Source organism: Bombus huntii, chromosome 9 (genome assembly GCF_024542735.1).
Source record: "Bombus huntii isolate Logan2020A chromosome 9, iyBomHunt1.1, whole genome shotgun sequence".
In the NCBI taxonomy this organism is placed as follows: Eukaryota; Metazoa; Arthropoda; class Insecta; order Hymenoptera; family Apidae; genus Bombus; species Bombus huntii.
Genome location: NC_066246.1, coordinates 12,040,744 through 12,061,858, shown reverse-complemented (window position 1 = coordinate 12,061,858; position 21,115 = coordinate 12,040,744). Strand labels below are relative to the sequence as shown.

Genomic DNA, 21,115 nt, shown 5'->3' with positions numbered 1-21,115 from the left:
AATGCTGTGTAATTATTCTATTATGTATTTCTGATTTTTATTGAAATGGCGACGAGTTTCTTGGCTCCAATCGTTGACTACAAGGATTGTTATAAAGTAAAAATTTATGTAATGTTTGTATATGTACAGTGAAAGCTAATTAAGAATCAAGAAGAATATAAATAATAGAATTGAGTATGAATAATGGAATAGAAAATGAAGAGAAGAGAAGATGTGTAGATTTCTATGAAGATAGAAAAAGGAAATAAAGAGACGTGTTACTGTAGTAATTAGTATACATATGTATAATACTTTCAGGAGGAATGATCAAGTCCATTTTCTTAAATATTACATATATCATCACCAATATTACATATATCGATGCACCATCAATGTATTAAAAATTCGCCTTGTTATTCATATTTCATAATACTCCAAGATCGTCTCATATTCCTGTAAGAACTAAAGCTTATTAACTGTTTTGTGATCAGTTTGATAAGTCCTTCTTCTGATTCTTTAAAGCGAACGATGTGTTTCACAGTAACTACGTTTCGAGCGTTCTGTGACAATTTTCATGAGTGAATAATTTGTTTAATATTTTATTTAACAGGTCTGTCCACTACAGCGAGTAGTTCGCTAAGCTCTGGAGAATTACTGGAAACACCTCCCAGAGCCCCGTCGTCCCCTTCCGCGGCGAGTCTTCAACTAAAACCGGAACCCCTAAGTGTGGAGATGGGCGGAAAGAGTAGCAGCGCACCCCTGTTGGAGAACAACGATGTGGAAAAGACGAACGGGAAGGTGCCGGTAGGTTCATAAATCATGTAAAGTATATATGTCACATTATGATATGTACCTAACTCTATCCCTCTGTTACCTAATTCTATCATCTCAAATTTGAATTTTTTTCATAAAAAATCTATCAAAGGAGATATTTTTAATCAAAATTTTACATAATTATGGAAACAATTTCTTTTGTTCTATGAATAGAAAAAGTTTTGTAGTTAAAAATCTGTATTCAGGAAGTACATTCTCGTATTGATTGATTAATTTTAAAAGTATTTATAGATAGCTTTTTGGGATATGATGAACATGAAGCCCCATTGAAACGGAAAAGATACGTAGTTTGTTCAAATGACGTACGTTCCTCGTAGCCAATCGAACCGGCGCGCGATCGATCAACGCGAACATATCGATGATAAATAACAGCGTTCAGTCGGATAAACTGACAACTGTTCGTGCGAGACAGCAGCGTGTCCTGCTCGAGATATTCGTTTAAATATCGATAACAAGCTCAAACCACGAGTCCGTGAGTAGGAGAAGTAAAGTTCGGGGTTTTAACCGGGAAGAGTATCGTCCTAGCTTCAATAGGAAACATTAATCACGTGGCAGTAAAGCGTGTATGGCATTTGGCATCGAGATTACCAGGCTGAGATAGGTTGCTCGGACTGTTACTCCGTTCGGTGATCCGCGCTTATGGGTCACCATTAGTCTCTGCCCACGTGAAACGTGTACGTTGCGTGGCATTGACCATCGCGAACACGGTATTTGTATTTTACTCGCTGTTGTAGAACCGCGTGTGCAGCCCGTGTGGGCTGACGGAGGCCATCGTGAGATTGACACTTTGTTGGCACGATGAACCTTAATTTCCCTTTCATGACAGGTACCTCCACCTGCTACGAGACGAGGTAAGTCGAATATCTTGCAAATTAACCGATTCACCCTTGAATTGAATCAGCAAGGAAATCCGTGATCTTGCATCCATTCTCTCTTTACTTCTGTCGTTCTTTGCCTGGTCCATTGTGCTTTTATATGGATATACATTGTGTAACTTTGTTGTATTAGTTTCGGCAAGAAAAATACAGGAAATTTGCACTTGAGATGTATTGTAACCTGTCGGTTATTCGATGGGAATAAAGATTGTAAAATGTCATTGTTTTTTTATTCTGCAAACGTCTTTCATATTTTTCTGAGAATAGCTGTTAGAATTAAGTTTTAAAGTGGTTAAAACAGGAATATACCAGAATATATTCAATGCAACAATTTTTAAGTGAAATAAAATGAAATATATATGACGTTAGGCAGAAGAAAGGTTACTTCTTTAGCTAGGGGAAATATAGCCGAGAGGATCAATGAGCAACGAAGTACGATTGATCCTAAGTGTGAAAAGAGTTTGTAGAAACTGCAACCGACTAATTAACTGTGAAAATGGTCGACGGAGAGTTTAAAATTAGCCAGCAGCTCCGGCAGCTATCGATCCCACTATTTTTGCTGCACGTTCTTCTTGTTTTCGAATGAAAATTGCATTCGTTTATTTAAGAGATATCCATGTTTTAAATTCTACACGTTCCGGTCATTTGCAATTTTAGTGAAAAATCAATAATACAATTCATACAAAATGTCAGATATTGTTCTCTCAAAGATAATATTACGCAAGATCTTGTAACTATCAGGACTTATAAAAGTTCTAAAAATTATCAAAAGTTGTGCGAAATAAATAATTATAAAATAATTCCAATAAATTACGACGAATTAATAAATTACAAGGATAGGAATTAAGTACGCTGTCGCAATTTACAAAAATATCAAATATCCAACAAATATAACAAAAGATAACAAAGAGGATAAAAGATATTTCTATTGGCATGATTAAAGATCGACCGATAATTTGGATATAAATTTTCCATGGATCAAACGTAAAAATAAAAGAACCACTGTACTATCAGTGATTCATCTATAATCGACGACTTATCCGAAAGATACATCGATGATCCGCGAAGTAGGTGGAGATACCCGCCGTGAGGAGAATTAAGCTCATCGGGCTTACGAAATATCAATTGTACAATCATTGTAGATACTTATTATCGTATGTACGTTACAGTATTAAAGAAAATTTGATCAATTATCGAGATATCGAATATCAGCAGCCCTGCTGCGAAACGAAATATAAGACCTTTACCTAGGTCTCCCTAAGATCTCTCTGTTAGAAAAGTTTTAATTTTACAACAAGCATTGATAGCATCAGTAGTCCTCGATAATCTTTCCATCTATAATGCTAATCTTGTTCGATGCCTTCCTGTTTTAATGCCCGTAGAGAACGTGCAGTTTCGAACTTGTAATTGTAATTTGCTTGACTTCTAGATTGAGACCTACTTCATAGATTTTCCCGAATTGGAGATCTTCCGGTAACTTTTTAAATAAGAAGAATTTATGTTCTGTTATACGATGACCGTTATACAGATAGATAGTTTGATGTTCTTCGACATATTTCTAAATATCGACAAAATGTGCTCATATCTGGTTTTACGAGGTTGAATATTAACAACGAAAAAGATTTAGTGGAAATATCCAAAGTTTATGCAATATTGCCCAAGATAAAGTTAATACGAATAGCTGTTAATTATTTCGTAATAACGTAATATCTTTTCCTGATAAAAGACATTTGAAATCCATCGTATCGAACAAAAATTGTACGTCGTTGCTCTATGAAATATTCTTCGTCATGTGAAAGAAAAAGAGTGATTCAAACGTTCCTGCGTGTCCTAAGGGATGCAATAAATTCTCGTTCGTTGACGCTGTATGAGCAAATAGCGTGAGGTAGCTCTATATTTATCCGGTGGACCCTCTCTTTGATATCATCGGTCCCGTGTGGTTGCATCGCGATCGCGCAATAGTTTGTCGTGAAATCGTTTCACGACACCACAACGAGTCACATGCTTTGGGTTCGACTTCTTCTTTGAATATTTTCGCGTGCAACCGTGTATTGAATAATAGACGGACGTAATTTATGGAAACTTCAGCGCGACCCGGTTGGTAGCGCTTTTAACCTCGTGGTGGATGTCCGGTGTACGTAAATTGTCCAAGGTCAGCCTCCATGCTTTGATGCTAAAAACGACCCTTCGCATCGATGCACAACCACAGCAGCCGATATTCTGTGTTTACCTCGGCCATTTTTTACCCCCCCCCCCCCCCCCCCCACTGCACGACAGAAAATAACATTCGAATTTTTAGCACAGAACGTGGAAGTTTCGTTTCCCACGAATGGTCCTGTTGATATTTTCCATGTATTTGAACAAGTAACATTTGTTTCTGCTCGATGCTGTATGTTCGAGAAAATAATACTCCTATTTGTTTCCATTGTAGTAGAATTTGGTGCGCGTTTGTCAAAATTCTATCTTCTAGAGGAAGGATAGAAAATGTTATTTTGTATTATTTACTGTATTTTTATCTGCCTGAGGAAATATGAAAACAATATTTCTCACAATTCGTTAAAATTTATGAGTTTAAAGATAAAAATAATAAGTATAAATTTTCCGTGCTATACATCAAAATTCTAATTGTTTGAGGAAAAATATAAAATAGTATTTCGTACTATTTATTACGTTTTAGAAAGTTGACGAGCAATTTTGTAGCAACTTTAAATACACTGATACACATTGTGAAAGAAATTTTGTTTATTCCGCTTGCACGAGTGGAATAATAAATCATAACAACATACGAATTTACAACATTTTCTGTTTGTTCGTACGAGTTTTACTATCTTTCGATAGAAAAAAAAGATTGGATACAAAATTTGTATCCAGTTGAGCGTTATTTATTCAGAATTTATTGATCAGCTCGCGGCTCAATATATTCAGTGTCTATAAATCACGAATGTATCCCATTGTTACGTTATGGAGTACAAATTGTTAATCGGTTGGACTGGTTTAAAAATGGTATTTTAGTTGAAGTAATATTTTTGGTTTCTCGAGGAACAACATTATTTATAGTCCCAGTTCGTGATGCAGCTTTTAATAAATTTTAAGTTTCAAATACAACATTAAAATATATATCATTATTTTTACATGATTATTCAGATCCATGAGTTGTATGAGTTGCATTAATACGACAAACGTTCATTTTATGTCGTTAAAAAAATTCGAAAATTATATTTACTGCAATTCATGGCATGGGAAAGTGAAAATACCTTGAAGATAAGTGGCGATTATAATAAATGCATGAATATGATTATGAAATATAAAATTCAACAAAAGTTTTCACATAAGTGATTTGAGGATGTCTATATATTTATGAGTGATTTAAATTTACAATGCAAAAATATACTGCATACTCAAACATACCTGTTTAACCGTAACCGTATTTCACAGGAATTATAAAAATAATATTAATTTAGAAATTGCAAAATATCCTAACGAAAACAAGATATTTCTAATTACAATTTCCAAACAGTAAATTCGTTAAAAAATTAACTTATATAAATTTTCTTTTTATTATTAGAACATAACTATTTTTTCACCCACTATGTGCATTTATGTTCAACATTTTTACACTAAATCTCGACTTGACGTAGAGACGTAAGATAGAAGAATTCTAGAGGAAGCTTTATCAAATAGTTTTCGGTAGAGTTCCGTTGGTGAATGCGTATTATCAATGAAGTGTCGATACACGAGGAGGTAGTTTGTGCACGAGTGAGCATCATTGCCTTGGTAAACATACATTTCACGATATACACACGTATGAAGGATCGGCATCTTGGTGGTAGCGAGTGATCAAAGCTAATGGAGCAGCGAGCCATGTCGGCGTATTAATCGGTTGGCATCTCTCATAGCTCTAATAACCATCGTGTGTGGGTTGTACGTGCAAAAGGCCCTTAGGTAGAAGAGAACTTCCGTCGGACAGCGAAAAAATCATTGCACCTGTGATGTAGCTGACAAGCTTTCAAGTTGACCAGAAAGTACGATAGCTAATCTTACTTTCTACTTTGACACATGACGGTCCTAACCGTAAATTAATGTGACTCATTAGTAGAATATTAATTACGGATCTCTTAGAATATATTTGCATTTCAAGCTACATAGAAAGGAGACCACGATTCACATTAATTGAAAATCGTATATCCTTCTTATCCTGTCACAGTTTTCGAGTTTTTATATCCCCACTTCACTTTTATTTTAATAAACAAGAAGATTCTTAATGTTTTAAGAAATATAATAATTTCAATTTTACTGTTAGAATGTTTTATTCGACACCAGATGCACACAAATGTTTGCACGATCTAACATCGCGCAATTAGATAAGTTTTCACAATTTTATCTAGCCCCATACAACTACGCGATGGATCAGGCAGAAACAGAAACAAATATTTATCGAGAAAAACCGGTATCGATTTTACGATTTCGTTCGAGGTTGAAGTCAAGAAACAGAGACGAACTTTAACGTCTACCAGATACTTTTTTCCACTGTATGCTATGGATCGATGTTCGCAGTACGGTAAAATAGGACGAAGAAGAAAAACGTGTTAACAAAAACCTGGAACAGGAAATAAATTTCCTTGATCAGAGAATTTTATCGGAATTCTTTTTCGAAGTTATGCAGCTCGTAAAGAAAGAAACGCACCGCCTATTGGCTATTGTTCGAGAAGTATTTGCAACGCTGCTCCCATTTCTTTTTCCTTTTCATAAATACAACCGCAACATGTCGAAATTTACAATCCGAATGCGATTAACAGTCCAGTTTATCGTTTCGTATTTTGCGGTGAAGGACAATTAATTTCGTCACATTCGAGCCATGTTGTGCAGACATCTTAAACCTTGATTTTTCAATATGCAAACACGAATGCAACTGTAATTCGCTCGTAAGGTCTACACACTGTTTTAACCGGAAACTAATGGCATTACGTCTACGCTGGTGATTTTGGTATAGCATGGCTGAAGTTTCCATTGATTTTAATGCGATATAATATTAGATGCAATATGGCGATAAACGGCGATGCAATATGCAATAAATACGAGTAAATACCAGAGAAATTTGCTACATTCGATATCTCTTTAAAACTTAGTTTTATCGGCATGTTGGAATTATGTTATAATTGTGAGCAAACTCAGTGGCATTTTCTGTATCAGATTACCTTTCTGCACTGTTTCTTTTGATTTTCAATATATTATTATGAATATACATATATACAAAATTATTATGTATAATTATTATAATAACAGTATAAAATATTTTGGAGATCTGCATAAATGTAAAAAATTATTTTAAGATTGAAGCAACCAAACGAAACAGTTTTGGAGTCTCATTTTCTATTCACAGATTGTTCACTGTATCACTTCCCTCAATAGGTATGCTGTTGCGACACAAATTATTTTCTAATATAACACTCTACACGATACCACGCAGTTTCTATATTTTCCTCAAAATCTAATTCTCAACGCTTACGTGGTTCCCTCTTGTCACGACTAATAACATTCATCCCTGTGAAAAGGGAACGCTCTTTCGCATCGGTTCTCTGTTTTCCTATGTGTGTGCCTTGAGGTTCCAAGTAAAATCAAACTTCTTGAATTCATACAAGTCTACAGCGTTGCATGAATAAAATTCAGTCTGACGATATCTCATTCTTAAGTCTTAAATTCAATATCAACACATGATTTTTCCAGCTTTCCCATGAAAAAATGTCGTCTTCCTCTACGTTGCCTTTTTTATGAAATTATCTGTACACCACGCTAATCGATGAAGGCTTCGCAGCAGTATGGCGTGGATAAGGTCATGGTCGTTCGTTTGTTCTGATGCTCTGTATCGGACCGGCTCGATATCTTGCATGTATGTAGGTCATGGTTTGACCTCTTCGCTTCGCCCGTTTCCCCATTGCTAAGCCTGTGTACGATTTTTCCCTTCTAAAACACGCCCCCGCGAGTGACGCGGTTTAGTCTGTTTCATCGCCGACAAAACATGATAATAATGGCCGCCTACGTGAATTTCGACGACGCCAATTAATAGGCAACGCGGTGGAACGATTTAAATGCAATTTGAGACTCGCAATCATCGGCCATCAACCAATGCTAATTTTGTATGGAAAATTTTACGCGGCATTACCAGGGCCAGTGATTCAATTAAAAACTCGGGCAAATCTGTCTGTGGACATTTTGTTGCTAAAACTCTCGCAAAATGCCATCCTCGTCGATTTACTGTCGTCGGATCAATTGAATTTTAATTTGGTCCAGGTTTTTTTTCATTAAGCTTCATTCAGATTGGCCAGGTTGATTGGATTCGAACATTTTGAAGTCTCTTGATCAATATGAAATGCTAATTACTTGAATTCGTCTTTAGTTTCAATTAAACCAGCTTGGAATTGTTTTATTAACATTACAGTTATTTTACATAAATCGAAATATTCCTTCGAATATCTAGCGAAGCTAAGATTCATTTGATTAAGACTTGAACCATAGAATATATTTTGAACATATATTATGTACGTACAATATAAAGTACAAGCCAACAAAAACACATGGTTCCAATTTAAAAAATCCAATGGACTTGGTTTATTTTTTCAGAATGGATTTCATGAATGATTTCATGATTTGCGTGAATGAACAAGCTTGAATTTGAGTTACTATTTTAAATAAATAGAATAGTCTGGACGAAGTTTTATGGATCGTTCCTTTTTGCTACCACCTGACGTAGGGACGTTAGTGGCGTCGTTGGTAGCCATCAACAGGACGACGCGACGGATCCATCAATCTTTCGGCGCAATTTTGTATTTAGGTAAATGCATCTGTCGATGCAGGCGAGGTCAGGCGTCGTCGTTTATAGCATGTTCGAATCAATGATAGCGCGACAAGGAAAGGAACCTACCAATTTTAGGGGTGACGTACAATTCCCGGAGTTTGTGGTTTTGCTTCATTGTGCGTTGTTGTACAAATTGATCTTGAAATGATGAAAATTGCAAATTTTGATTGTAATATTGTTTGAGCTGATTGAAATACTTTTACCTTCAAACTGGAAACTAAATTGAGGCGAATGTTTGAGTTTTCTTATTTTCCATATTTTTGATACATGTTACATGGAATATTTTTATTAAATTGTTCTTGTAGTTGGTTTTACTATTCTTGTAGTATGTTTTTCTATGAATATGTAGATATTATGAAATGTTTTTTTCCCATACTTTTGCATGAATGCCCAATGTCAGAACATTCGTTTCAGAAAGAAATGAATATTGAACATTATGCAATTACATACGGAACGAAATAATAAGTTGCACAAGTTGAAATTACAATACGTAAAGTATGGCATAAAACTTTGGCTGAACGGTGCATTAGTGATGAGAATGAAAAGTAACATAAAAATTATCATTCGAATAAGAAGAAATGTATACATCCAACGTTATGCGCATCTATGTCATTTCTCGCAAAAAATAGGAAACGAAAAGGAGAATATATTATGAAAGAAAAAGTCCCATCACTGTAATTTTTCGAAAGCATTTTCTTGCATTGAAATGTGATTTTCCTGTGTTGTGTTGAAATTGAAATTCGAGAACATTATGCTTATAAAATAAATGTAATTGAGATCAAATGTTTAAAGCTCTAAACAGGATAAACTTTTCAAAGCATTACTTGGAAATTTTATGTCATCTTATATGATCACGACGTTCTACGTGGAACGTAATCGGATTTTTTCGTTTGATTACAGAGTTTACAACAGCCACGCTCACAGTCGGAACGTCAATTGTCAGGTGAGTTTTCAACGAACAAGGTACACAATTCTTTGCAATGAAGTTAGATTCCGCTTTAGCTTTGTAGTTTCCTTTAACTATTTCTGAATTAGTTGAACTTTTGACAGAACTTTTAATCTGTTTTATTGCCTTCTTTTTTGCTGTAACAACGACCGATTCCAGTTATTTTAGTCGCCATTGTGCTAGAGAGCCAACTTATTTTTCCAAAATTCCTAAAACTCTTTATATATATATTTACGAGTTTCAATAAGAACTTAAATAAAGACTGGACTACTTTCATTATAGCTTGACATGTTTTAAATGTACGTTATACTACATATGAATGCTCCGAGGCTTACTAAATAGCAAAAGAAGATCACTAAATTGCACTAAATTTTCATCGTTATCGTAATTTAACATATCTATACATTGTTTCCACTTCGTTTAACTTTCTTTCATTGGGATATAAAATATGTAAAGATACAGTATCTGACCACACATATGTCCATTATTTTCGTCAAAGTTTCAAAATCTTCTCAATACTTTTCTTTAACATTTGATGAATAAGAAATAGTAATCTTCTTTTGAACATAATAATTAGATTTTGAATTAAGATACACAAACAGATTAAAAAGATTTAAATTCTACTTTTTACTGAATTATTAAATTCTAACTTGTTAGAAATTCAATAGCAAAAGAATTGCACGTTAACTAATTAAAATTACACAATAAAACACGTCATATCGAAATTTTACATACACGAAAGGTAAGTTATTCGTAACCACGTTTCATTCGTAAGAAGCTTTCCGTAGCAGGGTCACTGCAATATCAGTAATATGTCCTGCGTTGAGAGACTGTCTTGTACAACCCTTCCTGTTCGGATCCTTTTCCTCCGTATTCTATTTCCGTCAAGCTTCCTCTCCACTCGCCGAGTGATTTATTCGATCGAAGTCCGAGCAATTTGTCGCCACTGGCGCGACACCGAGAATGAAAGTAGCTCGTACACGTCCGCGAAACTCGCGCTCGAGAGTGCAGGTTAATTCTTAATTTCAACCTTGGGTCAGCACACCTCCCACCGGAAGCCTTAATCACGACGAGACTTGAAGTCGCTCCTCGAGAAAGCAATTAGCGCTGCCCCGCGAACTCGTCGATAATTAATTAAACTTTCGCGATCGATTCCTCCGCTGTTCTTTGGACGCCTGTGCACCGCTTGTAAGCGCGGCTTGACACGCGATCTGTTCGACCCTTTCAAGACGGAACGTTGTTCGTTTAAACAATGAATATAATAACGGTTACAATGGTTATAATGGATTCCGATTTGCAGAAAATGTTGAGCATGATTTTTAAAATGAAATACATAGTTTCTTTACGATTGATATATTAATTCTTTGCAATGGAATCATATACAGAATGTTATATACTTATAAGAATGATTTTTAAAATAGGATTCATTTATTTTTTACGATGGAGCCATAAGTATCAAGAGTATTCATAAATAATAATAAGAAAAAAACAAAATGTTATATAAATGTTAATTAATTTTCAATTGGTATCGGGTCAGTGATAGATGATTATAAGAATTTAAGTTATAGTATTTAATTTTAAAGTGTAAGTATAATTTTATTTAATCACGTGTATCGTGCTAAATAAAATTGCTATTAATGGGTTTCATCGTTTCAAACATACTTAGAACACGAAGTAAAGCTAAATGCTTTAAAATTAGTTCAGTGATATAGCATTAATTGAGGATTGAGAATTAATTAGAATATAAGGCAGTAAGGAATTAGTTCTTCGTTCTATAAACTATATTAAAAATGAGATATTTATATTAATTCCACTCCAAAGTTTGCTTCATTTCTATAACCGCCATTGATATTTATAAAAACTTGACATTCACAAGCATTTCACACGATCGATGGATTTCCAACTTTTGTGAACACTACGAGCATTACAAGTATATTTAGAGGCATCGCGATTCGTTGACGAGCAAGCAAATAGTACAGAAAGCTGACGGAAATGTCGTATAGAGAGACCGTTAAAAGGACGTTGTAGAAGACGACGCACACCACCTGTAGACAATCCCTTGGGGGCTTTAATCTTTGATCCGACAGTATGATCTTCGTCGTCGCTTTGTTGTCCCAAAAATAATCCTCAGATGTTAAGGGTCGCGGATGTAATACGTGGATTTTTATTGGAACGACAGCTAGTAATAAGAGAAATGGATGCCGAAATAGAGTACTAGATTCACGGATATTATTATCCTATGTTAGAGTTTCTTAATTTGTGCTTAACCGGTAAGTGAAAAAGTAAAGTTGGTTTGGTCACGTGAAATTGTTTAAGATGTACAACTACTACTAGAATTTGAAAATTTTGTCAAAATATTGATAGTTTTAAAGTAATTTTAAAAGAATTTAGAACTTTAAAATTTGTAAAAGAATTAGGTTCAAGTTCTAATCTCAATAACTGTCCGACTGGGTAATCCTTTAGTATTAATCCGATGGAATATTTAACATTTGTCGTGTAAATTTACTGTATTGGGATTTTTTAGCTATTTTCGAAGGAAAATCAACCGGATTTAAATCAATCTTTTAGGCTAAATACTTTTTTTTATATAATGAAAATTTTAGTTAGTCGAAGAGGTCACATAGAAAGAATATTACGAATTATATGGTCCAACTCACATATTTGAAGCTTTATGACAGAGGATCAAATTGTTCGTCTGTAAAATTTTTTCGACATTTACCGTCGTCTCTCGAAGGTTGTTATTATCAGAAAGAAAACTCAACAGAAACTTAATATACCCAGTATCGACAACGAAAAAAGATCTTCAGAATAGCGTAAAAAGATTCCAGATCTCTCGAATCCTCAATATGAAACCATCCTTAATAATATGAATAAGGTGAACAGTAATAAATGGTGGAATAAAACGAAGAATTATTCTCTACGATAAAAATAAAACTTCGCACCAAGCCACATGTCACAGCAAAAGTTTATGGTATATGTAGTAAATGATAAAATATATTACTGTCATCGTTCTTTATAGATAATTTAAACTTATAGTCCGGTGATTTCATAAAACTGCAGTCTTCTTATCTTCGTAGCGACATAACAAGGGTGTTTCTATGCGAATTAAAGTTAAGGTTATTAGCTTCCATGGGCAGAACATCGAACGTATAGAGATGATATACATATATCGTCGCATTTCCGCACGAAGAAGAATGTGTGTCACCGGATATTATCGATTCAGACGCACGTGTTAGAAACGCGGACGTCGCAAGTCGAATTTGAATATCGAGTCTACAATTATGTAAATTTGCTGGCCGTGATTTATTGAAATTTTTAGAGTACCTATAGGAAGAAACACGGAGAGGCGTATACATCATGCTTGGAATTACACATTAATGAGGATTTTATTATTAGCTTTTTCTTTATTACCTTATTCATCATGTTCTTCCAAATTATCTTATTCATGCAAATGTATCTAATACCTTTATTTAGCCAAGTTCCACAGGCGTATTAGATGGTGGAATTTGATTTTCCCGATTCCGCCCCCCCCCCGATCTTTTTATTATTTAAATCCACGTCTGGCGTTACGATTTTTTGGAAAACCTGGATGAAACTTGTTATTATAAAAGCAACGTAGAATCATGAAATATTTAGGTAGAAATTTCTGGTCGTGTGTTAAACGTGAATTTTCTTGAAATTCAGCGTACGCAGAAACTTTCTTGGATTGCAAAGTAATATGATCGTTAAACCGGTACTGATATTTTGGAATACGCTGTTGACAATATCTTTTTTTATTCACCTCGAAAAGAGAGATATTTTTTATTTTATTTTAAAGCAAATTGTTTGAGTAATTAAAGATTTATAGATTAAACATAGATACTAACGTATAAATAGATATTTTGACAACTTCTATAAATGTCGTGGCATATTACTTCTCCTTTTTTCAAAAAACGAAAAGGAAGCTCTCTAATTGTTTTAAGTGATAGCTACTTATTTGAATTCTGGTAAGTAGAATTTTTTTGGAATCGTCAAACGTATTATTGTCATTCTGCCACTTAGCGAAGTATATATAGTTTATCGTAGAGTATAGAGCTCACATTTTAAATCAAATTATCGAAGACGCTCTCAGCTCTTCGATACGGTAATTAAAAATCGATACGACGAAGCGCATTACATTCTTCGAGAATTCTATCGAATATTCGAAACATTGAAACGTATTCTTCAGGCGATTAAACAATTTTTGCTGAAAGTCCATGAAAACGAATAAAAGAATGTTCTTCTTCAGCATGTCTCAAACGAGACCCTTAAATGTTTCTTTGTAAAATGTGGGGCATCGAGTACAACCAATAGCCTATCGATAATCGAATATCAAAGACAAGTGCCACATGGAACGATTTTGACCTTCTTCTTTTAATCTACTTCTGAAGCCTCGCCTCTTTTAGACGAAATTCAGACTTCCTACAAAATATTATAAGGGTGTAAGATTTTCATTGAAATTCTATGAATCCTCAAATATTTCTATTTTATTCATTATTGCATTCGGGAGTTTGTCTGATTAAATTTTCTATTTATATGTACGTCACTGTAACCTTTTTCAACATATTCCTCATAGACTTTACATCCTTTTGCACGAAAAATATCTCTTTTTATCTTTTTCTCATTTACATATCTTGGTATTTCGACCCCTTCAATTTTATCAACCATAATTTCATTGTCATGCAAATGTCTAATTTGATTTAAAAATAGAAAATAATAGAAACAGGAAATGAAAACTTTGTTACCGCTACTTTTAGCGTTCTCAAAATATCGCGCGCGTATCTGCATTTAACTTTATATTCCTTACGTAAAACAAGATTGATGATCGTAAAATTATACCGGTTTAATGCATTTGCTACTTTTTGTATCGCATAATGTATCACGAACCCTTCTTCGTCGGGAAATTTGCTACATTTCGTATGGAAATTTCCTTATTTTAAAGCATCTAGATGCGTATTTTTCTTTCATCCTGGGGAGAAAACGAAACGCGGTAAGAGCAGGATACCTCTTTTCGAAGCGTTTTGAAACGAATTACCGTAATCATCGAGCCAATAAATGTATTAATCACGTTTATCCGGTGCAAAAAGCGGTCGCCAGTAATTCTATACTTGTTTTACGTGAAATTAATTACGAATACGTTTATAAGCCTCAAGGATTATTGTATACAGAGGTTTAAACGAAAAGTGGGTCAAGTCTACTTCAATAAACCTCTGTTAGTACGGTCTCAAATCCTCGTGCAACCAGTGTTCGTACGTTAATGAATTCAGTTGCCGCATTCGTAAGCTATTAATCAATTTGTGATTTATACATTTGTCATATAAATTCATTACCTCGTGCGGTAACTAAAGTAATATTCATTTTTTTGAGGAAGTTATGGCTACTTAGCATTTTCTTGTCGAAAATGAAAATTTATGTTTAATGATTTATCGATATATCGGCAAAGCGATATTACTGCGATGTTTAAAAATTATGGAAATCACACTTCCTTTGTTCTCTATTGAGAAAATTGCAATAACAAGGGGTAAATTTAACTTTTTTTATGTTGATGAAAAATTTTATTTTATATGAGAACGAAGCTACTTTAGTCCAATTTTTGAATTTTCTACTGCTGGAAGGTACTTCATCTCACGATAGGTTATTTTGAGGATGAAACAAGTTTTCTCTATATGGCTTTCCTTTTTTTTATTATTCTTCATGCATTTTAATTGATTTATGATAGAAAGTTTAATCCGGTCTTAGCGGTGTCATTTTTTACCAATATGTTTCATAGTTAAACGATATTTCATTTTATAACCGGATGAGAGAATCAAAATTCCTGATATTTTAGCTTCGTACGTTTTAACATTATCAGACCTATCAATCTCTTTTCATTGGAACCTTATTCGATTTTTGATTGGAATCTCTCAACAATTTTTCTCCGTTTATTATTCTCAGTTTCCTCCGTAATATCAAAAAAATTCCCTTCCATATTTTTACCAAACTCTCAATTTTTAAAATTCACCACCATGTCCTATCACCTTCCCTCAATTCTGTAATAAGGACGTTTTACACTATAACCTACTATGTTAACATTACAAACTTAACAAGTGACAAGTCGAAAATTACAGACTTCCGGGCAAATATTTCTAATTTTTGTAATTATTTATAATTTTATAATTCGATATCAAATAAGATAATCCACCAATAATTCATAAATTGATAACTATACTATGCACGTTTATACAAATTCATATTATCACAAACACAATTAAAAAAAGTAACCTTAATAGACATTCGTTTCACCAACTAAATGTTATAGTATATATTATACCTTAATTACATTTATAATAAATACTATCAATATAAATACTATAAATATATAATATAATATACAAATATATAAAAATATATAATAAATACTGTAAATACTATTATAGTAAATACTGTACTGTATATTTTACACATTTTTTAGCATATTATATGCATCCTGTATATTATTGCACCCTTAAATTTTCCAAATGCATGAAAATCCACAATCTAATAATAACTCAAGAATTAGTGAATACGATTGTAACAGAAATTACGTGATTTATATCATCAGGTAGTACAGTTAAAACAATGTTCTTTGTCGGCATGTATCGAGCAGGTGATTTGATCGGTTGGCGAGGAAAAAAGTGGAAGAGACGCTTGCGCTGCGGCGGTGACGGCGGCGGCGACGGTGGCTTTCGTCCCGTCGGCCAATGGAACACGGTGCCAGTCGTCGCTATCACGGGCACCGCGGCGCTGGCCGCAGTTCACCAAGCGGCGTCCACGCGACTCGCGACGCGCGTCTCCGGTCCTCGAGCTGGTTATGCGGCTTTCGAGAGGGCTTTTCGAGGCTCCCTCGAGGCGAAACCGTCGTTCTCGCGTCGACCTGTGCGCGAATCTCGTTAGACACTTGTACCAAACGGACTACACCGGTTCTCTTATCGTCCAAGGCCCAAGACTTTTGATTTTAGGTATCGATCGCAAACAGTGTTCGATATTCGTTTGGCGTGAAACGATCTGGATCAATCGTCAGAAAAGAGTATGCATCGATGTATCGAGTGCCTTTAGATTTCTTTTCACTTTTACCATCAAATATTTTAACACGTATAATTGTTCGTTTGCATAGTTCTCGGTGAAGCTGCAATTTTAGATTTGATGTATGAGACTGTATACTTGAAACTCGCGTGATTGCGCGCCAGTTTCTTCGCACAGATAACGAGTTCTGTTTTCTTTTTATCGCTGTTTGACACGGGTGTTCTATAGGTGTTATATTAGATACAGTTATTCATAGAAGTCTTCGTATGTTCTATAAAAAATTCATTTTTATCGAAATAACATGCTACAAAACTTAAGTATAATGTTAGAGCTTTCGACGACGAGATGAATAATATAAAAGTTGTTTTATTATTGCTTTATTTAAATAAAAAGTATAGAAGTTTTATTAAAACAAAAGTAATGAAGAAACATTTTGGAGAAACGTTTGATGGCGGATGAAGAAAGATAAGACTTTGGCACGTTATTACACTATGTTATAAAAGTTTTATTTAAATAGGAATGGGACATATTATAAGATATATGGAGATATTTGTGACTGATTGATCTTATAAAGGTTTGTTTGATAAAGAGTGAAGAAGGATAAGAGATAGTTTGACATTTTGTACGTAGGAAACATTTTATGTTTGGTCTGTAGTAGTGGATGGTTTAGCGCGCCAATTTCTTACGGACTTTGTAATCCAAGATATTCAAACGGTATCTATGTTGTTGATGTGGGTGATGAATTTAGTCAGTTGTTTATTTATTTTTCTCAGTCGTGTTTGTTAAATGATTTCGTTAATGATTTATTTTTGTAAATTTTCTAATAGGGGTTACTAATATTCTCTTTTTTTCTTCATTCTTTGTGAATAAATTTTGTAAATATTGATCTACTAGTAATTGCTGAAATTTAAAATGAGACAAGTTCTTCGTTGTAAAACTTTATACTATTTTCTTTTTTTTCTGCAAAACTTTCCGCTTCTCGAAGCTGCGTATCGTGCCTTATCGATGTTCCAGATTTTCCACGATATACAGAAAAATTAATATTCAGAATTATCTGGAGGGTTTTAGCAATGTCTGGCTTTATTTGAGTGTGGCCACGTTTGAAATATTGAATCAGCTGTTTATGAAAAAAATAATTCTATCTTTATAATATCTGATTCTAAAAATTCTGATTTTTAATCAGAAAAATACTCGTACTAATATCTTCAATAAAAACATGATACTTTCATTAATAAATCTTGTTTTTTACATCGTTAAAAAGGCCGCTGGAACATCCTATCTATTGATCACACTGCGCTATATTTATAGATTGATTGCGTAATAATCCGATTAATCGATTGATTAATTAAGAAACCTTTTTTTTATCCCTTTGTTAATTTTAGTTGCTTCTTATTCTTATTTAAAATAATTAACATCATAACTCTTTCTGTCAAAATTCTTCACTTTCGTCAAAGTTGCGTTTCAACGTTGAAACAACAAGAAAATATATTCTTTTTCAGATTATTTGAAATTGCAGTACAGTGTAACAGTAACATTCTCAGAAATGTAAATTCACGTTAACGGATTTGACGTTTTCTTTCGTATTTCCACGATGCAATAAGTTGCAAGAAAGTAAGCATTAATTATGTCAGATTTCAAAGTTTTCTTCGTCATGTTCGACGACTTTTACGGAAACATTTATTTCCAAGTATTCATGAAATTCACAATTACCGTGTAAGGTGCTTTCGCAACAAACGACTGTTGAGGAAAGCTTCCTTTTAAGATGTATTGAATGTGCAATATTAAAAATTTAACTGGATGTAATATCATTTTTAGAATTGAGTCTGAAACGTTCGCCACAAACACTTCTGTCAGATGAAAGCAACTTTCAATCTATCAACAGGAACAACATTGATAATATCTCCGTTTTCATCAGAAATTAGTCAGACTGTTATCAAAGCGCAACGTATTGCAGGATTGACGTCAGGTCATGTAAATCAGCGACACTATCAATCGTAATCTGTCATATTTGTCTCTTAATCAAATTTCAAACACTTGGACTCACAGCTTTGCTTGATTTTTCCGTGTGCACTTTATTATCTGTTTTACTTATACGTAGAAAGTACGATCTGCGAAATTCATTCCAAATTTCTTAACAACAAAATGTTCTTTCAGGTACAAAATGAAATATAACCGAACATTTTCGAAAATTTGTAAGATATCAAACGCAATTTTTGGATAAAATTGATCAATGGTCGAGGAACTTCAAAAGTGTAAAATAAGAATACTCTTCTTCGACATTTATCAGATTCGTTATAAGTTTCCAAATAATAAAAATCTATGGATGTTATAATGAAAAAGGAGAATACCTTTTTGCAAGTTTTGTTCGATATATTCAAATTCGTTTTTGAAAATATTCAAAAGAGAAAAGAAATCGCATCTGATAGAAAGGATTGTCCGATTTTTCAATGGGATCCACGTCGATGTATATGACTTTCACGGCGTTCGAAAGGAGAGTGGTGGACGAAGTTAAATATATATCCGCGAAGAGGACTGCTCGCAGGATCATAAAATATTTACCGCAGCGTGACACGAAGTCAAAGGGGCAGACTTTATTGACAGACGAAACGACGAAGCTTACAAAATTTATCCGCCGTTAATTCTCGCTCCATTTGCGTTTCATCCCAATTATTCATCGGCCGTCTCGCCTGTCTCTCATTCGCTTCCTGTTAAGCGGTCCCGACTTTTATTAAGTTTTCTCGACCGGTTCGTCATCCAGTTTCGCGTGTACGTTTCATGAAGTTAAGTGCTTCTTAAAAATTTGATTTTCATCGAGTGTTGATTCGAGTCGCCATGAATATTTCAGCAGTTAGTCTCAGTTTTAGAGATGTACAATTAGAGAATTTTGAAATCGATTTTTCTATTTCGTAGGAGATGAGGTGGGAGCCCTTAACGTGCATATTCTTCGTAAAAAATGACGAAGCGAAACTACTAACTGGTAACATTAGTGCATATCTATTAAATGATAATTCAATTAAAATCAATTAAATATTATGTATGAATATATACTGCAAAATGTAGTATATGTATAGGTGATTATAACTGTAGTTATATAGTAAAAAGAATTGTTGTATATTATATTAGTATTTGTATATTTAAAATTAATTTTCTGTATCAATAAAAGTCATCATGTTTTTAATATATTTATAGTAGAAACAAAATATTGTAGCCTGTCATTTTGACAGATTTGGTAGTTCCATTCTGGTGCTAAAAAAAATAATTATACTCCTACGTCAATTTAAACATTGACCCGAATATTTTTTTAAATGTGAGTCAATTTCGATATTTGAAGAGAGTAGCATATCAAATTTGCAACTGATATTACATGAAAATATTAAATTTCAGGGATTACAATTGCAGATTTAATCACAAAATTTCATTCTTGCACTGGTATAATTTAATTTCAATGTATGGCTGTCCGCCTTTACTATGGATGTAGGTGGGAAATTCAATTTCGAAGAGTCGTTAGTTCGCCCGATAGAGACGCGCTTCAAACAAACGTCTTTGGTAAAGTTCAAAGGTTTTCCATGAAACGAGACGGTGACAGTGATTACCTATAGATATTCAGCATCGAACACGCTTGAATAAATATCAGACGCGAAGGTGTTGGACCTTGTGCTCTCCGATATCAGCCGTAAATGCATATTTGGAACAAGGAATGCGCTTTCAGCTCGAATTATGAATCCGATAGTAGGTATCCTCAGATACGTTATTCTGCTGAAACAGAAGTAAAATTTTCTTCTTCGATTAAATAATCTCTACCTTGAAAATTGCTTTCTCGTTGTGTGATATTCTGCTTCGAATAATCTACTTGATAAATCGAGGATAAGTCAGACATATCGAATGAAAAAAACATTGTCTAGTTTTAAATCTGTATTATTGAATCTGAGTCGTAGAATAGTACATATTTTCTAAATTAATAGAATCTTCTATGCTTCCGACTCATATTGTATTTTAGTATTTCATACAAGCTTCATTTCATACCACCTTTGGAAAATTAAGAAAATACACTGTCACTCATAAATATCGGAACAAGTAATCAATCTCTAGTAACAATGCATGAATTTTACTAAAATATACGAGTTAATAATTAGCCAGTGGTTAAATGTTGTGATACTTAGTATATATATAAGTTGTCATTATTTATTGAAAAACTAGTTGATCGTCTACTGGTTTTAAACCATTACTGGTTAAATATTGTCAATAATAAACGCGTGTCCAAATATATTTGAACGATAGTGCACATAGTATCTCTTTCAGCAATCAGTTAATCACGTTGATCAATTACAAATAGTTTTATCACTTACGTAACTTAATTTTTCTTTCCGAATAATATCCATGGATATATACTTATTAATTTTAAGCGTCAGAATGATACAATCTGGCAAGCTCTTAAAGGAAATTCAATTGACATTTCTAAATTTAGATACCTTCATTCAGCCTGACTATCCAGAATTCCTCGATTTGATCTACAATCATCTATTGTGTAATTACCAAATAAGACGCAATCGATTAAACACATTTGAAAGC

General features: G+C 33.8%; 1 protein-coding gene across 2 annotated transcripts in view; it reads left to right on the top strand.

Moving 5' to 3' along the window:
* The window catches only part of LOC126869345 (rho GTPase-activating protein 7), a 349,000-nt gene that overhangs the window by 127,141 nt on the left and 200,744 nt on the right, over positions 1 to 21,115 (top strand). For both annotated transcript variants that reach the window (XM_050625732.1, XM_050625733.1), the window contains 2 exons: positions 590 to 783; positions 9,442 to 9,484. In XM_050625732.1, coding sequence (XP_050481689.1) covers positions 590 to 783; positions 9,442 to 9,484 — 237 coding nt within the window. The remainder of the gene's footprint in view (positions 1 to 589; positions 784 to 9,441; positions 9,485 to 21,115) is intronic.